The sequence below is a fragment of the Alnus glutinosa genome, chromosome 7, assembly GCF_958979055.1.
Source record: "Alnus glutinosa chromosome 7, dhAlnGlut1.1, whole genome shotgun sequence".
In the NCBI taxonomy this organism is placed as follows: domain Eukaryota; kingdom Viridiplantae; phylum Streptophyta; class Magnoliopsida; order Fagales; family Betulaceae; genus Alnus; species Alnus glutinosa.
In genome coordinates, this window is record NC_084892.1 from 25,272,501 (window position 1) to 25,292,100 (window position 19,600).

General features: G+C 35.5%; 3 protein-coding genes across 4 annotated transcripts; 2 read left to right on the forward strand and 1 right to left on the reverse strand.

Annotated features, from left to right (window-relative positions):
* The first annotated feature begins 6,058 nt into the window (after nucleotides 1-6,058).
* On the forward strand, nucleotides 6,059-6,762 carry LOC133874126 (uncharacterized). Its single transcript, XM_062311960.1, has one exon. It carries the CDS (start codon nucleotides 6,206-6,208, stop codon nucleotides 6,497-6,499), a length of 294 nt encoding a protein of 97 aa, XP_062167944.1. The 5' UTR covers nucleotides 6,059-6,205; the 3' UTR covers nucleotides 6,500-6,762.
* Nucleotides 6,763-12,147: 5,385 nt separating this feature from the next.
* On the forward strand, nucleotides 12,148-15,402 carry LOC133874034 (mannose-1-phosphate guanylyltransferase 1-like). 2 transcript variants are annotated; one of them, XM_062311863.1, is made up of 6 exons: nucleotides 12,148-12,330; nucleotides 12,708-12,762; nucleotides 13,308-13,442; nucleotides 13,994-14,056; nucleotides 14,172-14,411; nucleotides 14,496-15,402. In XM_062311863.1, the coding sequence occupies exons 3-6, from the start codon at nucleotides 13,332-13,334 to the stop codon at nucleotides 15,165-15,167; spliced, it is 1,086 nt and encodes a 361-aa protein (XP_062167847.1). In that variant the 5' UTR covers nucleotides 12,148-12,330; nucleotides 12,708-12,762; nucleotides 13,308-13,331; the 3' UTR covers nucleotides 15,168-15,402. The 2 variants fall into 2 exon arrangements, with proteins under 2 accessions (XP_062167847.1, XP_062167848.1); XM_062311864.1 differs by lacking the exon at nucleotides 12,708-12,762.
* A 1,244-nt stretch (nucleotides 15,403-16,646) lies between these two features.
* On the reverse strand, nucleotides 16,647-19,574 carry LOC133873594 (CASP-like protein 5B1). Its single transcript, XM_062311326.1, has 3 exons — nucleotides 19,029-19,574; nucleotides 17,874-18,006; nucleotides 16,647-16,915 (listed from the first exon to the last, which is right to left on the reverse strand). Exons 1-3 carry the CDS (start codon nucleotides 19,157-19,159, stop codon nucleotides 16,709-16,711), a joined length of 471 nt encoding a protein of 156 aa, XP_062167310.1. The 5' UTR covers nucleotides 19,160-19,574; the 3' UTR covers nucleotides 16,647-16,708.
* Between the last annotated feature and the right edge of the window lie 26 nt (nucleotides 19,575-19,600).

The following is a 19,600-nucleotide window of genomic DNA, read 5'->3' on the forward strand; positions in this document are numbered from 1 at the left end:
AGAAAAGAATTTTGTAGCACTTTAACAAATTTGAAAAAGGTTTCAAAAAAGTTATAGGGGTTATAAAGTTACAAGAATGAGCTTCCCCTCTCCCTCTCTTCAAAAGAAAAGAATGAACTAGCTAGCTCTTTAAGCGATTTAAAAAATGTTTCAAAGACATAATAGCATCTTACAGGGAATAGTTAAAGCTACAAGCAATTTAAGTGAACTTTGAAAGAACCCTGAAATTCTACAAAAAAAATAAAAAAATCATATTCCTTACATAAAATTTCTCTTTATTATCTAGTTGCTATGATGTTTTGATCGGCATTTTTTGGATTCCTTTGTGTACATGTCTCTGTCAAACTAAATAATTTGTGTATATGCAATATAATTCTGAAGATGTTAAATTCTCTTCTGTTCGGCATGTAGACCTAACACTATCAATTAATCAATCGACTGAGAATAGCTGCATGGCACTATAATGGATTCCTTCCTTTGCCACGTCAATAACCGTTCTCATTAGGGGCAGAGCCAGCCCCCCCAAGTTGGGGGGGCCAAATTGAAAAAAAAAATTTGGGGGGGCCAAAATTTGAAATAATAATAAATTTTGGGGTAAAATTTTAATTTTTTTTAAATTTTTTTTAAATTTTTTTTTTTTTTGGGGGAGAACCTTGAGGCTTGGGGGGGCCCCAAGCCTCAACGTGGCTCCGCCCCTGGTTCTCATGATTCTCGACATGAGTCAATCGGATGATAGGGGTAGTGGGTTGTAGGAAATATTTACAATAGGAAAATCTCTGATGAAAGCGTAACACGTGGTAGACAGTTATGATAAAAATAAAAAAAATTATAAAGATTGGCAGACATCCAGTAAAATAGGATTTTCGTCTCCTTCCTTTATCCTTTATATACTACCTTTTATTTTATTCATACTGACTTAAGCATCAGAGTTACTTTTGCCAGCCCACTCCAATAGGCTACTTTGTTATGTTTTTCTCTCCTAACTTGCAGGTATTTCCGATCATTACCTCGACACGCAGTCAAATGTTTTAACATCTTCTAAGATTGTTTTATAAACATCTATATCAAAATATACATCTTCTAAGTTATGAGTTATTTTAACATTAAAAAATTAAGGCTTCTGTTTTTTTCTTTTTTGTTTCATACAGACGTGTGCATACGTATGAGGTATGTGTCTGTATGCTCTGAGTTTGTTTCAATTCTTCAGATTCCCCCCAAACAAAAAGGGAAATGCTAAACATCTTCCACTCATCCCCCCTTCATCACCCTCTTTTCCTTAAAAAAATTGATTTTTATTAAAAAGTTGTCTCTGATGTGACATCAGAGACAACTTTTTAATAAAAATCAATTTTTTTATTATAAAAGGGTGATGAAGGGGGAAAGAGTGGAAGATGTGTAGAAGGGCTCAAACAAAAATGCACGTACGACTCAGTCCCTGCCGATCTGGAGAGTTATCAACTTATCATTAAGTCAAAATGTATAGAAGCAGGTAGTACTTAATTAGGAGTGAATCATACAAAAATGAAGGTAGTAATTAGTGATAATTAATAAGGACATGCATATGGAAAAATTGAAGGGGTCTGAGTCCAAGATAAATAAACTGCCAAAACTCAACTTCGGATTGATATAACGTCCCGATCTTTGATTATATCACAACTTGTACAAGTGGGTCAATCAAAAGTTATCAGTTACTTTCTAATATTGAATGACAAAAGTCATTATCTCGATCTTCTTTTATTTTGGATGGTTGAAGTGGTACATATTTGTGATTTGACATTGTAACAAATAAATCGTACGAATTTTTAAAATGAATAATTAACTCTTTCTAATATATATATGCCTATGTAACGAATAAGTCTTTTTTATAAATTCTTGCTATATATATATATATTGAAAAGGTCATTATAAAAGTACAAATTAACTCTTACAAATTATATTAAAAAAAAATGGAAATTGTTAAACCATCTCCTATGACTATCTGGTTGGTTCGGCCATCCTCATAATGCACCAGATAAGGACAATGAGACAAGTCTATTAAATGAGAAACATATATATATATATATATATATATATATATATATAGAGAGAGAGAGAGAGAGAGAGAGAGAGAGAGAGAGAGTCCTAGCCATTTCTCGAAAAAACCATAACTCTAATTCATAAAACCATCAATCACACCTAGCATGAAACCTTGGGACGAGATCCACACAAACAACAATGTGGGGGACGAAGAGGCAAGTCAGAGCTAGAGCAGCTAGCCGATCATAAGATGCAATGAGTGGTTGGACATGAGGGCCTACACAAGCCTCTCCTAGGCGTACACAAAGATATACGCCTCTTTATTACAAACCATTGCGAGGACCACCCAACAATGTGCTTGGAGGCTTTGTGATGGTTAAAGGGGGTGGTTTGGCCACCTCCAGCGGTCAAATTTGGGAGTGGTTGAACCACTGTCAAGGACTCAAGGCCCTTGAAGTTGGTTCGGCCACCCCAATGCTACTAAAACCAATTTTTTTTTTTTTTTTTTTATCATTTTTTTTAATAATTTTTCTTTATCGGTAAATTTGAACTTTTGTAATGACACTCCAGAAAAAATGACCAAAATTTGTACATACGGACTTATATATTACATAAATATACTACATAGTTTTTTTTTTTTTTTTTTTGCTAAATACTAGCTACTTGGAGGCTTTTTTTTTTTTCTTCTAAGCATAATACATGGAGTTATTTATTCATTTGGAAGCCCTAAAAATTTATTTGTCGACTAATTTTAAATTTTTTTAAAAAATATGCACAATTAATAGATGCATCATAACATGATAATATTTATTATGAAAGTGAAATAGAAAGGATTGTATCCTACTGTGACTTCTTAGTATAGGAAAATATTTATTACTAATAAAAAAAATAAAAAAATTGTCAATTTAATTGTGAGGTATATATAGTTATATATATACTCTCCTAGCTGTTTCCAGAAGGATGGGCGGCCTAAGCGAGGCCATCATAAGTGCAAATTAAAGAAGCACATAATTGTTTCCACATACAAACAAATGAAGAAAAAGACTTGGGGGGTGGTAATGACTCTTTAATCACCAGCTTTATCGGCAGTCGTAGATTTTCAAACAATCTTAGCTAAGCGGCTAAGCCCATTGTTTCTTACTCAAGCTTCTCTACGAGGTAGCATTATTCGTCAAAAACAACACTTTGAAAAGGGTACAAGGGTTTGATTGGAAGTCAGAGATTAGAGCCAATAGAATGCCACTTTCTAAATTATTATTTTTCTTTTTGTCGGTGCAACGTGTACAATACCCAACAATGCTCATATGTAGCATGAGTCTATTTAAAAACAACTTATAATCATATTGACTTTCTAGATATAATAATTTTAACAAGAGTTTATCCAATAACTGATAGGCACTGTCACATAAATCTAGTGCGATAAGGTAGAATGAAGGTTAGATTCGTTCTAGGTGCATATATATCCCTTTCCTTATTTTTTCTCTGAGGAGGAGAATAGATGAGGCGATTCAAGTGCGATATGGGGGTAGGATATATAGGTGCATACTACTACTCATTGAAAAATGTTACATACTATATTTTTATCACACTCATATAATATCTTATTGGGCTGATGTGGCAATGTTTATCAACCCTTAATTTTTTATTTTTTTATTTATTTTTCAACAATGACTTATCAGCCCAGTAAAATAAGTGCGTAGTATGTAACATTACTCTTACCCATTAATTAGTACGTAGTCATAAATTTGAATCATACCTTTTTTCTTTCCACCTCTCATTTAAAAGTTAAATTCTACGTAATTAGTACTTTTACCTTTTCTCTCCTATACTTACGGAAGTGTTAAAATATTTGATTAAATTATTAAACACGCCCTTTCTTGTACTAAACTTTTTTTTTTTTTTTCCTACACCATTTAAGTGCAAATCATTACTAAAGATAATCATGAAATTAGAAGATAATGCAGATAGCTATGGTGATGCAAACAGAAAATAACATGAATTTGACCCCCACCCACCAAGATGAAAATAGATTGAAAATGCTGGATGGATAACACTTGGCCATGATAGTGCCAGAAATTGTATTTTTATTCAAGTAATCAAGTAAATTCCTCCTTTAAAATGTTGGGTTTATATCTAATCAACCGGGAAATAATACCAAGTTGGACCATGACATGCCCCTTCTTTCGTCACCTAACTCCCCCACATAGACCTTAGCACGCAGTTTTGCTTTTGCTTAGGAGCAAGGACGCTTGAGTTCTGCTTTGAAGCTAAAATCTAGAAGTGGAGAAAGAAAACTACAAGAAGATCAATTTTTAACCGCAAGATAATCCGATCAATATGATCGATGATGCAAACGATGACTTCATTTTGGATTGAGACTCTGGAGTGGGTGTAGCGATGAAGCAAGCATGCCACAGCTTCATTATATTACATGTCAACGGCATTTTTTATATTTTTTTTTTTAAAAAAAAAATTATTCCCGTATATAATATATATTTTCTTATCAGATAAAATATAATTTCTCCCAGCTACTACCTGTCTTTTATTTCAAATATTCGGTACGCGGGTTGTGACTGGTCTTATACCTTATGAGGTAGACTAATTAATTGGAAATATATTCACGTTTTTTATCCAATATTCAACTGCAGATAAATAAAAAATTAAAAAAAAAAAGGGGGGGGGGGGAGGGGGGGGGGGGGGGGGAAATTGGGTGGTCTCATTCTTAATTAATCTGTGTACTTATTTTCTTTTGGTTTGTTGGTTTTGTACTACGCGTACTCGGACTGGAAGAGAGATCTATAATTGTTTTTGAAAGAGATTTATGGCTGTTTTTAGGCGGATGACTGATGAAGAGATTATGTGAAATGGAAATCATAACCAAATGGATGTTTACCACTTGGTTTCCATAGCGCTATCGTTTGTTGCAGGAGTTGAAGAAACTAATAAATTATTCGTTTGATTAATCACCCATATCTGATCACAATCATGCTATATATTATATTGCGTAGATGATTGGGTAATTAACCATGATTAGATTTTGTTTCCCTCGTGTTATAGATGTGCTTTTCATTTATCATATGCCTTATTTACCTGCAGAATGGAATAAAGATTTCTCATTTGGAGGCCAATTAGCTTAATTCTTAAGCAATATATATATATAATAAAATAAAAAATTAAAGAAAACTTTGAAAATGAGGGAGGATATGGCCTTCTTGGCCAACACTCAGTTTTGTTCTTGCTTGCTTATTGGATATATATCACATCTAGACAAACAAGTTTTATAAAATTTGAAGATGAAACCTTGGCCATTTGTTTAAGAATGAATTAATAAATAAAAACAGGGCGGACCAATTATCTTTGTTAAAAACGTGAAGAGACCTCAAAATTAAGAATCGTATTTAATATATTGTTATACATCTGTGCAATCAAGGACAGAATTAGTCACTAAACTCTAGAAGGGCTGGACTCCATTGATATTTTTTTGAACCGGCCATCATGATTAGGTCAAAAATAAAAAATAACTCCTAAATATGCTTAAAAAAAAAAAACTTACAAGAAAAGGGGGGCTAAGAACTTGGGAAGGGCCATGGCCGCTCCCGGTCCTCCCTTGGCTTCAATATTCTTGTGTGTAGAAAAAAATTAGCTCTTATTTTTCTCATCTCAATTGTATATTGATTGTATAACAGTTTAATGATTTTTATTTTTCCAAGTTCTTGTTGATTCTTATTATCACGTCATCTTAGTTGTATGTCGATTGTATAACAGTCTATTAGTTTTTCTTTTGACAAGTTCTTGCCGTTTTTTACTACTACGTTATTTTAGTTGTATATAGTTATATAACAATTTACTAAAGAATATTACTCTAAAACCAAACATAGGAAATAAAATAAATAAATAATGGAATAAACAAATGGATAAGAGTGAGATCTGGTGAAATGTAATAAGGATGGCCAGATGGGTGTAGTTCGGATGGAGCTTTCGAGGTCTTCGTGCGGTTTTGCGTTGAAGTCTCCCGCGGCTTGGCGTGAAGAGCTGGAGTACTCCAATCCATTACCCGGCCACGTCATCAACCTCCCTTCCCTCTTTTAAACCCATCCCACACCCCCACCTCTCCTTCAATTCTAATTAAGAACCACCTAAAATCTCTCTCTCTCTCTCTCTCTCTCTCTCTCGCAGGCGCACAACAAAAATGGAGGGTCTAATTCCTTTTGTGTACAAAGCCATAATGCAATACAAGAATGGAAACGAAGGTCAAATAGGGTCGTGGTTCAGTGAGTCACCTTCAGCTGCCTACATGCGACTTCCCGGCGACTCTGGTCGTTTCCAAACGTCGGATATACAACTTTTCCGTTCAGACTGTCGCTTCTCTAATACCTCTTCACCATCTTCCAGGGCTCCTTCTACGACGACCCAGATAATAGTGTCGTCCGGAGTTCAATCTCCGCTTTCTCGCTTGACTCCCCGTCGAGTGGCAAGTACATGATCAACATCGCACCTGGCCTGCCAAAAGAAAGCAGAACTTGTTAATTTTATGGGCTTTGATGATTGATCGCATCTACAGGATTTGTGTATGATCGATGATATTAAGTTTAATCTTTTCTTCTTTGCTTTTAATGGCTTTTAATTAGTTTGGTTTGGTCAGTGATAAGCGTGTGGGAAAAAAACCAAAGGGACCCCTCCGCTTTGATCTGCTGTTGTAAGTGTGAAAAATGTGTGAAGGTCATTAGGGAAATTACCTTCCAAATATGCAAGTTGTAAATATGGTTTGTGATGTCTGAACAAGACCATATGTGCCGGCCATGGCCAAAGGGTCATATCCTTAATTAACTGTAATCTCAATGAAGCAGTTGGCTTTTCTCTTGTCTGTTCTTCTTTCCCTTTCTCTTACTTTTCCTCTTTGGGGATATGGTTGACGTTTTCTTTTTATTAGCTTCTGTTTTTCTTAATTCTCAAGTTTTTGGTTGAGAAAGATGCTGTACGTGGTGGATAGCGATGAGCGGGCCGGGTCAAGAACACACTTAAAACCACAATAAATAATTCTCGTAGGAAGACTCTTTGTATTTGGGACTTCTTTATGTATTATTGGTCACGCAAAATGTGACCATTGTTGTACAAAAAATGTGCCCATTATTATGGTGTGCCCATCATTAGCCTGACTTACAATAATATGTATGCCATTAGGGAATCAACAGAAGAATCAACCGTATAAGGAAGTACAAAATCAAATCAAGAACTTAACACAAAATCATCTCAAGCCCAAACCTAATAATGAGTTTCTTTTTTTGTCTTGATTTGTAATCTCACCTACCACCCACAGTTGTACTTCTTGTCTATCGTATATATACCCCTAAGAGATATGCTATTTGATTTTTTTTTTATTATTATTCTTTTGTCCTTTTTCCGATAACCTGGTATTTTCAATTCATATTTAGATTAATCATATTTATAAAAGAAAAGAAAAAGGAAAAAAGGAAAAAGAAAAAAAAGATGAAGATGGAGGGAGATGAAAGAAAGAAATGAGAATACAAAATAACACTTTTCTATAATTAGGGTCTATTTGGGTTCATCGCTCGAACGGGAATCAGACATAAATTTTGAAAATTGTCTTAGCCTCATCCTTACGAAGCATGTATTGATCTCTTTCAAGTCTAATAAAATTCTTATAGGAAGATCAAAGCTCATTTTAAAAATTGCGATTTTAAAATGTGCGATTTGAAAATATTATTTTTAAAAACGCAGTTAAGCGTTTAGCAAAATCGCAATTTAGCTTTTAAAATTGTGTATTTTCAAATCGTAATTTTTAATAAAACGTAATCACAAAACGTTGAAATCACGTTAACTTTCTCGAAAACTTGAAAGGCATGGAAGGGCAGCTTGATATTTATAACTCCTGCTAGGGTTTGACTGGCTTCATCCATTTATGAGCACAAGAATTTTGCCATTGGACAATTTTTGATATAACCCATAAACTCGACATGAATTTAACACAAAATTATTGAGTTATGATTTAGGTGTGTGACCTGTTTATGTAAATGAATCAAGTTATAATTAACCTAAATAGTGTTATATACATACTTCAATACAACCCGAACTCAACAAGCAACATTTAGTGCTCATAACTTTTTATACAACCCATGAACTTGATACAAACCCAACACGAAATTAACAGGTTAAAGTTGGTCAAGGGATTTGATCTATTCAATTAAATGGGTTGATTATCTATGCATCGACATAACTCGAACCTGATACATGCACGAGTACAAATTATTACCCCTTACAATATGGTATGGATTAAAAGTGGGTTTTTTAATATAAGGAGGGAACAATATGGGTTTCTCAAATAATCCTCACTGAGGCATTGCTGACATTCACGGAGTGCGTCATTGGCGCAAAGCGTTGCGTGGACTGTGGCCACACTCCAGTGCCATATCCACTCAGCACAGGAATTCCGTTTCATTTTCCTTGAGGATAAGAATTTATTTTGTTACATTTAATATTGTATGTAGTACAAAAATTGAAATTTTTTATTTATTTTTTTAAAAAATAAAACTGGAATATATGCACCATTAAATATAAAGTATAAAAATCATTTTCATTTCACTTGTACCTTCCCTTTAATCATGCTATTTAGAACATTCACAATTAGGGATGTAAATAAGCCAATCCGTTCGACAGCCCGCTCGGTTTAGCCCGATCCGAACTCGAGCTCGATACTGTAGAAACTCGATCGTTACTGTTGAAACCCGCTCGATTAGTAAGTGATACATACCCGACTCGCTCGACAAAACTCGATAAGGGCTCGCGAGCTCAACTCGTTTAAAGCTCGACCGGATCGCTCGCCCGACTCGTTAGCTCGTTCATATCTTACATATATATTAGTAAATAGTAAACATAGTATAATATATATAGTATTACATATTAATTATAATACTTTGATAACAATATTGAGTATGTTAAATTAACATATTAAGTTATTAATAGTTAGTATATAACAATATAAACAATATTAAATAGTTAGCATATATATATAAACACATATATCACATCACACATGGTTAACAATAGTTATATATTATACTTATATTATAGTTACTTAGTTATATAGAATATATTAGACTTACTATTTGTTCACATTATACATATACCATTGTTTATACTCTGTAGTTATATATAATAACATATTATTAATTTGTTACTTATAAACTATAGTTATGTAATATATTTTATAATATGCCTTATATACTTACATATTATATATTTATGTTATTAATAAATACATAGAGGTTGTTCATAAATTTGGGCTTGAATTCTGTTTTGATCACTCATTGAAAAATTTAATAGTTTACATCGAGCTCTAGTTGAGCCGAGCTTGTCCAGTAACCCGACTCGGCTCGAATGTCATTTTCAACGAACTCGAGCTTGAGCTCGCCCAAGTTTTAAACGAGCCGAGCTTGAACATGTAATTTATAGCTCGGCTCGAATTCGAGCTCGACTATTTAGGCTCGACTCATAAACGAGCCAGTCTTGAAATCTTTGAACTCGACTCGGCTCGGCTCGATTATATCCCTATTCACAATGAACACCGCTGCCCAAATGCTGTTTCATTTACGAGTAAAGCACATACAAATACGTTTGGGCAGTAGTCTGAGTGTCTGGGCAGCAACCTGGGCGTTTGGACAGCAGCATCACACGAAGGAGAGGAACGTTCCAGCATTTTTTTTCGTATGCTACAACCACATAGAAGTTATAGTCATTTTGATATGTTGGCTTTTGTATTTAAACAATTAGAATAATATTTATTGAGAAATGATTGTTGTACAACTACTGACACAACTATTATACAACTCTTTTTCAAATTAACTATTGGATATGTTTTCCTACATGTGGGTCATAAATATCCAATGGTTGATCTTAAAAAAAATTGTTAAAATTGTACAAGAGTTGTACGAAAGTTGTATACAGTCATATCTCATATTTGAAATCCCTAATTCTCTTTTGAGATAGAAAAATGATAGATGTACAACACAGGTACAACAACTTCACAACACCCATCACATGGGGGTGGGCCCCACACACTGGGGCCTACCCAATGTGAGGGGGTGTTGTGAAGTTGTTGTACCTATCTAGTGTAAGAATCAATCCTCTTTGAGATATGATACGTTTATAACTTATGTACAATTTCAATAACTTTTTTTAAAATCAACCATTGGATATGTAGGACCTACAAGTAAGAAAACAGGTCCAATTGTAGTTTGAAAAGAAAAAGTTATTAGGCCTCTTTGGTTCGCGAAATGAGTATTTCATTAAGAAAATTAATAATTATTATTTGGAAAGAGGAAGAGTGAAATGGAATAATTATTCCAATTTCTTAGGTTGGTGACAACACATATACCACAATTGGAATAGACCCAAAATTACTAAAAAACCTACATAATTTCTTATTTTTCCAAAAAACTCAAATTTTAAAAAATAAATAATAATGTTGAACCTAATTACTCACAGATCTGATTTTTTTGTTTGAGTTAAAGATCCCTTTCAATATATTAAGAAAAAGACCAATCGGTCAAATGTCAAGAGTTACAAAGAATCCCTAATAAACCAAATTAGAGGCACTATGGGTAGAGTTTCCTCTACACCGGGCAAGTCAGACTTAGACCATATTAGACCACAACTGCCAAAAAAGAACTTAGACAACAGAAAGATGTATCTACATAGCATAAAACCCTACTTGTTTTAGGAGAGGACACACATTCTGAGCTATAAAATAACTTTTACATACTAGGTTTTTGATCTTAAACAAACAGAGTAGGCTGCATAAAAAACTACAACACACAACAGGCAGAAAAAACAGGCTTCAACCGCACTGGCCAATAGAACACATGGACAGGGCCATAACCATTGCCTCCACGTCATCTTATTCTCGTTGGTTTGGGTCCCCTTTTTTCTCTTCGGTTTTTCCTTTTGCTTTCCCTATTTCCTCGCCCGGAGCCCCTTTTGCAAGAGGGCGGTTACCCTAAAATGTAACCGCTCTTCTCCCAAAAACCGTCCCTACAGAGAATCATCTGGCGTCGTCAAAGCACTTCTAGGTTTCGAAGTGAGTGAAACCCTCATCTTGATTTCTTCGTCATCGTCAAAACAGTTCTTTCACAGAAAAAACAAGAAGCTCTGGAATAGGGGATTAAGAATCCTTCGTCGCGACAAAACAGAATCGCATCAAAATATCCTCTTGATGCCCCTAAAGGAGACCTATACACCGACAAACAAATCATAGCTTTGAAGGGAGACCCATTATGGTACACAATCGAACCTATTTTTCACGCATCAGGACTGATAAACCCATGAATAAAAACTAAATGCTTGGGAAAGGGAAAAAGCCTCCGCCAATACGCCCCAATCGAACCAAGAGAAGAAGCCACCACAAAAATTGAAAACAACCTCTCCATCCCAAACCAGGACGAGATAAACCAGCTTCTCCTCTAAGGATCCAATTACATCCACAGAGAGAATAATACTTATTCAGAACCTAAAGACAAAACAAAAAACAAAACACTCCATGGTGCTTCTCTCCTCCTTTACAACCAAAAACTTTCTTTTTGCTCTCCTTTTGCAAATAACCGCTACAGAGCATTTTGGGGGCAAGATTACTTCCACACAAACCCAAGTTAACAACGTCACATATCTGATTTAAATTCTTTCTATGTTTGTTTTTTAATTTTTTGAATTTTTGAATTTTTGAATTTTTTTTTTTTTTTGAGTTTAGTTTTGAAAAATTAAAGAAAAAATATGATTTTTTCTTTTTTTTTGAAAAATGTTGTCTAATTCCTCACGAATAGCTATTTCTCTAAAAAATGCTATTCCTCTTTGTAAGAGAATATGAGAATAACTATTTTAAGGAATAAATTCCTACCAAATAAAGAAATAACTATTCAAATAGAATAGTCATTTCATTATAGTGAATTATTTCGCGAACCAAACGAGGCATTAGAGTTGTACAAGAATTGTTTCTCTCTTTTTTTTTTTTTTTTTGGGCTTTCTCTTCTTTGTATGCCCAAGGTGACGTGGCAGAATGAGCCTTGGATTACGTGTAAAGTATAGCAACTCGTGCACCCTAGGGCTATCCATGTCCAAAGAGGGGGCCAACTCTCGTTAGCCTTACTGGACGCAGACTCCACCATATTTACTCTTTTTTAAATCTCAGAAAGCTTCCGTTTTGTCATATTCCCCGGTCCTAACTCTCACTGGCCGGGAACTCTCTGTCAGTCCCAGCAGAAGTAGAACTCTCAGAAGCTCCTCTCTCTCTCTCTGTCTCTCTCTGTAAGTTTCTGTATTTTATGCCTTTACCTCGTTTCAGATATTGGGAATCTTTGTTCATCCAAAAGTTTCTGAGAATCTTGTTCAAGTGTTAGTGGTAATTTGAACCGGATTAATCGTATGTTTTAAACTTTTGCCTTACTGATTACATCCTATTATTTGCTCTTGATCATTATATGCCGTTCCCGCTCTATAAATTATGTGTCTTGGAATAGAATTTGATTCAATTTTGCTCTCTCTGCGCATAAATGTGTGAACTTTTTTTTTTTCTTGAAAACAAAACTTGATGTATTGGATGCCTATTATTGTTGCTATTCTAGCGCATGTTGTCTCCTGTACAAACATCTAATAGTAAAACTTTGATGTTTATCCCATTTCAGGGGATTTGCAAAAGCTTGAAATTGGCATCCTCATTCAGCTGAAACATACATAAAGGTTTTTCCATAGCAAGTTTGCGATTCTATCACACTTGTTTATAATTTGTGGATTCCACCCTATGCCAGACTCTTGACTTACATTGCATTTGTCGATTGTGGCAAGTTTAATTCAAGACCCATTTCTTTGTGCACAATTTTAGATGAAGGGATGCCTGTTTTAATTTTATCAGATAATAAGAACAAGGATCCATTGATATTGATACCATTTTTTGTGCTTCTTTTTCCTAATTTACCATGCTAGGAAGAAGTTTTTAGAACTACATATTTTTCCCCATGAATATTGTGAGATCGTTGTATTGAACCATTCAACTTCTATTACAATTATGAATGGTTACAACTATTCACATCCTATCTCACTATACATCTTCTAAACGTTTTATATTCAATGTATTATGAGATCTTTTCAACTATCTCATTATTATTGTATTCAATTATGAATGCCTCTCCAGTGTCTTCATTGAGATGCTTGTCAATACTTGTGTGAGTTGTATCTTTAACAATCTGGAATAAGCTACTTGTTGACTCTGATGATTTACAATACAGGATATACGGATTTAGGCTGTCAACATGAAAGCACTTATTCTCGTCGGAGGTTTCGGAACACGGTTGAGGCCTTTGACCCTCAGCGTACCAAAGCCACTGGTTGAATTTGCCAACAAACCCATGATACTGCATCAGGTCTGTCTTTGGAGCATGTCCTCTTCCTTTCTTCAAATAGTTTGTGCGGTTGGCCTTTAAGACTTTAACAGGTTTTTCAGTGCTATTATATCTGGTTCTACAGCTCACACAAGTTGCCTTCCCCCCTCCCCATACTTTCTTTTCCTTTTCTTTTAACATTTTATATATGGTTTCTTTTCAACCTGACACTATGCATCTTGTTCTGGATCCAGCATGAGACTTATTTCTTCTTTTTATGTCCTGGTATCTAGAAATTTAACAAAATTTAGATGCTTATTTATTTTATCCCTGACTTGCTTTAATTTCAGATTATAATTTGGATTTAGCTCTAATAATTAGTTCATCTATCTAAGTTATATGTAAATCAAACCAAGCAGCTTTTTATCATAACTTATTTACATGCTCCAAAAAGAGGCCAGTTAATAGTTGAATGAACCATTTCAACGTATTAAGATCCATATCTCAGAAAGGGACAAGCTTGGCTGATCATTATAATCTCTCACTTTCTCTATTTTTAACCATGGGCCGCGTATTATCTTATTTTTTACCAGATTGAAGCTCTCAAAGCTGTTGGAGTAACTGAAGTAGTTTTGGCCATCAATTACCAACCAGAGGTAAAATTACTCCATTCTTTGTTTACTGCAATCTTAATTTGCATTTTATTTTGTCATTTTTGCAGCCAAATTTTGAATGCCCATATTGATGTAATGCACTTTTCTCCTTCTGCAGCTTATGCTGAATTTCTTAAAAGAATTTGAGAAAAAGCTTGAAATCAAGATCACCTGCTCACAGGAGACTGAGCCCCTTGGTACAGCAGGTCCTCTAGCTCTGGCAAGGGATAAATTGATAGATGGCTCTGACGAGCCTTTCTTTGTCCTTAACAGTGATGTTATAAATGAGTACCCACTAAAAGAAATGATTGCATTCCACAAAAATCATGGAGGGGAAGCTTCCATTATGGTGACCAAGGTAATAATATCTAATTCATACTTTATACCAGGATAATAAGCCCCTTTTTCCACACTAAAAAGAGAAATCTCTTGCTTGTTTAAGGTGGATGAGCCATCAAAATATGGTGTGGTGGTTATGGAAGAAACAACTGGGAAAGTGGAAAAATTTGTAGAGAAACCAAAAATATTTGTGGGCAACAAGATCAATGCTGGTATCTACTTGTTGAACCCATCTGTTCTTGATCGGATTGAATTGCGGCCAACCTCAATCGAAAAAGAGATCTTTCCTAAGATTGCAGGAGAACAAAAGCTGTATGCCATGGTCTTACCTGGGTTTTGGATGGACATTGGACAGCCAAAGGATTATATTACAGGCCTAAGACTGTACCTGGATTCCTTACGGAAAAAATCCTCAGCAAAATTGGCCAGTGGATCTCACATAGTGGGAAATGTTCTTGTTGATGAGACTGCTGTAATTGGAGATGGATGTCTAATTGGACCTGATGTAGCCATTGGTCCAGGCTGTGTAATTGAGTCAGGGGTTAGGCTCGCACACTGCACGGTCATGCGCGGAGTTCGAATCAAGAAGCACGCTTGCATCTCCAGTAGTATCATTGGATGGCATTCCACCATTGGGAGGTGGGCTCGAGTAGAGAACATGACAATCTTAGGAGAAGATGTTCATGTTGGTGATGAAGTTTACAGCAACGGAGGTGTTGTCCTGCCTCACAAAGAGATCAAATCTAGCATTTTGAAACCAGAGATTGTCATGTGACTATTATGGTCAGATACGGTTCAGGTGTCTAGTGTTTTCACTACATTAGCTTGATCTCAAACTATTACTGTTTTTTTTTTTCCTTCTAATTTTTAATTTTTACTTGTATATTTTCTTTCTACCATCATCAGCTAGCTGAAAGTGCAAGCTCCTATTTTGAACAGCGCAAAGACTATTAGTCGTTTGTACTTGCTGCATAAGTTGTCTGGGAATAAGAGATCAAATTTAATGGCAATGCTTTTATGGCATAGCGATAAAGGCATTTGACCGAATGTACTAGGGCCACACGCTCGACCAAAATAGCATTCTTTTTTTTTCTTTTTTTTTTTTTTTCTTTTTTTCTTTTTTTTAAGCAATAAAAGAAAAGGGGAAGGGGCAAAAGAAAAGCTAGAATTAGAAAGAAAATGAATGAGTATTAAGGGTAACTGTTGTGAGTGCACGTAATAAGTGTTGTCTCACATTGAGACAACTTTTTTTTTTTTTTTTTTTTTGAAAAGAAACTGAAGACTTCATTACTGAATATGAGCCCCAAAAAGGGAATACAGCTGACCAAAGGCCAAGAGAAATACAATAGGAACTCATACATGCCCGAAGGCAAAAATCACTGCCCGTAGGCTCTAGTGTGACTAGAGATATAGAAACTCCACCCACTAAGTCAGGAAAACTTGACTTAAAACAGCCTATCAAATAAGATAGACTGTGAGAAAGATCAAGAATATACAAAACAACAGCTACCCAAATAATAAATAAACATTACAAGAAGTAATCTTTAAGCCTCTTTAAACAATAAAGCACAACCGATTACAAAGAAAAAAAGGCAGATCTGGCAACAAGCCATCAAACAGTCCCATAATGTCTAAAAATTATTAAGGTGAACCGCAACAGAAGATCCAAGCAGGAAAACCCAACGCAGTGCCGACAGGCGGACTTCGCCGGAGACAACTTTTGGACTAAAGTAGTATTCAAATATGTATATTAATGACTCTTTTGTGTACTCTCTCTCCCTAACATTAACTTTTGTCATTTTATATTAATACTGCAAGACCAAGCTGGATTGGAATATCGTGGTTGCCTTTCTGGATATCATCATTGTCTTTGTCAACTTTGTTTTCCCTTTTTATGGGTTTGTTGGAATTCAACAAGAGACCTTTAGGATTGGTGCAGGTTCAATGAAATGGGTGGGCTCGGACAAAACTTGTGACCATGGCCGAATTTTAATGCCTCTTTAAGGAGGTAGACAATGAATAGATAACTGTTAGAGCAACGGGGGAGTGCAAAGTCAAAATGTTTTCCACATTTCTCTGGTGGTTAAGTTTGAAAACGCAAATAAAATCCTAAGTTTTATTTGAATGTTAGGCCATTAGGGTGCAAGAACAAGAACATGTTAAGCTGGCATTGAATCCAATACTGGGAATGATGAAAATGTGTATAACAAACACCCGATGCAAGGCATGTTGGAGACGCATTAGCATTTAGAAGTTAATAAAGAAAGAACTTGTATTGTGGACGTGTTATCTGTAAGGCTGGAGAGCCTGAGTCATCTAAACCGAGGATAATAAAATCCAAAACATTACATGATATGACACGGCAACAAGAGCCCAGGCGATGAAAGCAAAAACTACAGCGATTTGGAACTTGCCGCAATGAAGAGTAAGTTGAGGATGCTTGCAGAAATCCGTGTCTTTTGTATAAAGAACTGTAATCCCTGCCGATGAGCATGCAGCTGCAAGTGATAAAGCAGCAGTCACCTGCAAATTTTGAACTATGGTTACCCTGACCATTACATATATTGACATGACAAAGCAGGAAGATAGCTGTCTTGATTTCCAGTTGACAATGGGCTCAGCAGTCAGCACCCAAACCATGCAGAAATAATATCCGATTTGGAACCAAATTTCAAAAGGAGAGACCAGAGAGGCATATAAAATATTTCAACAGCAATATATATGTGTGTGAGAAAATCCACACATATGCAGGGAGCTCCAAAGCTAAGCTTTGCTTTCTCATACGCATAGGACTTGATAAATCCCATTCTTGGAAAGTTCAAGAAAGAAAACTTGTAAAGACAGAGCTCACGTGCAGATGAGGATAATAAAGTCTGCTCAGACTCAACTATATCTTATGTACCAACATTCAATAAGATCCACTGCATATCAAGGCACATGACTCCCCACAAGCATTTGACTTACTAATAAGTTGAAGGCAGACCATACCATCCTATGTAACCATCCCTGTAGCCTTGTAGGGAATTGGAGCAGCAAGCATGTACTTTCAAATTTATTTGACACTTAATGGACAGTGACAGTCAAACATGATTGACCAGTGCTTCATTATTTTGTTGCTCTATACTGAGAAGGCTAACAAAATTTGAGCTACTTAGAGCACTCACAATGGTTTATATAAATTTTTATGCAAAATGGCTAACCAAAACCCACTTTTGCTAACTTAGCTAACCACCTTTCAAGACCTTACTCCAACAACTTATCTAAACTCCTTCTCTATTTTATTAAAATAATAAATTTTAGAATATTTTATTCATTCATATGTGGCAGCAGTGGCCACATTCATGACCAATATAATATGAAAAAAATGGATGAGTATATCAATTAGCAAACACGTGCATGTGAAGCATCAGATTTAAAATGCTCATCCATGTTTCTAGCAAGAAAAAGAAATGTGTGAGAGTTTAAGAGGCAAGTTGAATACCCAATCGCCTACAACAAACAGGCTCACTAGGATTGGACTTTGAAGATCCCTCTTTCTCGTCAAACTATAAATATCAAGACATGCAAGTCCAAAGCTCCACAGCACTTGAAGTCCCATTGATGCGATCAAATAGCTGGATTAAAGCACATATATCACTGTCAAAAGTAAGCAAAAGAATGGTTGCTGAATTGTCCTAGTAATTTACTTGAGCCACATATGAAACATAATCTGTTAATCTACTTGAGAAACATCAATGAGTATAAAAATAAAAATCCAAGCATGAATGAATTCACAGGATTTGGCATGCACAGCACACACTCACTTCATCTGGACACATGTTCGTGAAACTAGAAACTGGATCTCTGTCAGCAAAAAAGTATTATAGGTCTATCCAATTAGTCATAAATAAGTATTTCATATCCAACATGTAATCTCCAGACAACTTTTAAGAAGACACCTCAATATATCCCTACTCCCTAGGTGGCGTGGGGGTTATCATCATAGCATTCGGAGAATTTTTCATTTACATATAATTTTGGTGAACCCGAATCAGTAAAACATACAATAAGCTATCTAAAACTGAATATACACAATTGACGTTAGCTTACAACTTTACTAAGCATATGACTCCACGGCCTTTAAAGGTACAGAAAATATGCGTGAGAAAACAAAGTCAGGTGTCCCTCATCAGTGTCGCCCATCAATAGTAGCCCCAATTTTTAGGGACCAAAGTTTCGGTTTAGCATATCAACAAAACAATGCCAAATCTTCCCCATGTAAAATTTTACTTGTCGAATAAGCTTCTAGATAACAAATAATGTTTAGCTTTTGCCTACAAATTATTTCGAGGGGAAGATAAGCTATTCACATTCAAAGATTAATAATATTCTGAGCCACACGCAACTGATTAATGCTTTCTTCCTGGAGTTTGAACAGTTGACATTAATTTTACACATCAAATGGAATTACCAAACACATTCAAATGAAACAATTGAAATAATCAATTACCATCATGTGAAAAAAAACAACTGGGATTTAAGGGAACAGAACACACCATACAGTTCTTGATCATCCAACAGATTGCAAGGCCTCAAAAAAAAAAAAAAAAAAAAAAAAAAAAAAAAAAATCAGAGGCAAAAAGAGAAGAGGAAATACCAGAAAGCAGTGAAGGAAGAAAATCCATAGGCGCTAACCATAACCCCGATCGCCGCAGCAGCAAATAAACATTGCCCTAACCTCAACACCAGCCCACTCACCGACCCTGGCCTCCCTATCAACGCCTTCATCTCCCTCTTCGAATTGCAAAATCCAGGGCCTTCTTTTCCTAGCAACCGGGCCTAAATGGAAATGCTGTACTTCACAATCCTCGCACTACCTCAAAGCTCTCCTAGTGACTTCCATTCTCACAAATTCAATCGCACTACCTCAAACCTGTACGTATGTTACAAGGAAGCTTTGGATTTCTTTGTAGATAATATGGAAGATCTAGGGTTAGGATTCGGAACGACTAACGAGTGAAATGTGAGAGAGGTTTATCGTCTATGAAGCCAATGCAACCCCCGAATCTTTGGCACGTAAAAGCCATAAAATCAGTTCCTTAATCAAATGCTAAATTAAACACTCTGTGACTTTTTTCTGTTAATCTTGTAATAAATGGCGTATTTGGTTGTTTTTTCTGTTTCTACGGTAATTGCGTTACGCGTAGCAGGTAAATCCGTGAATCTATT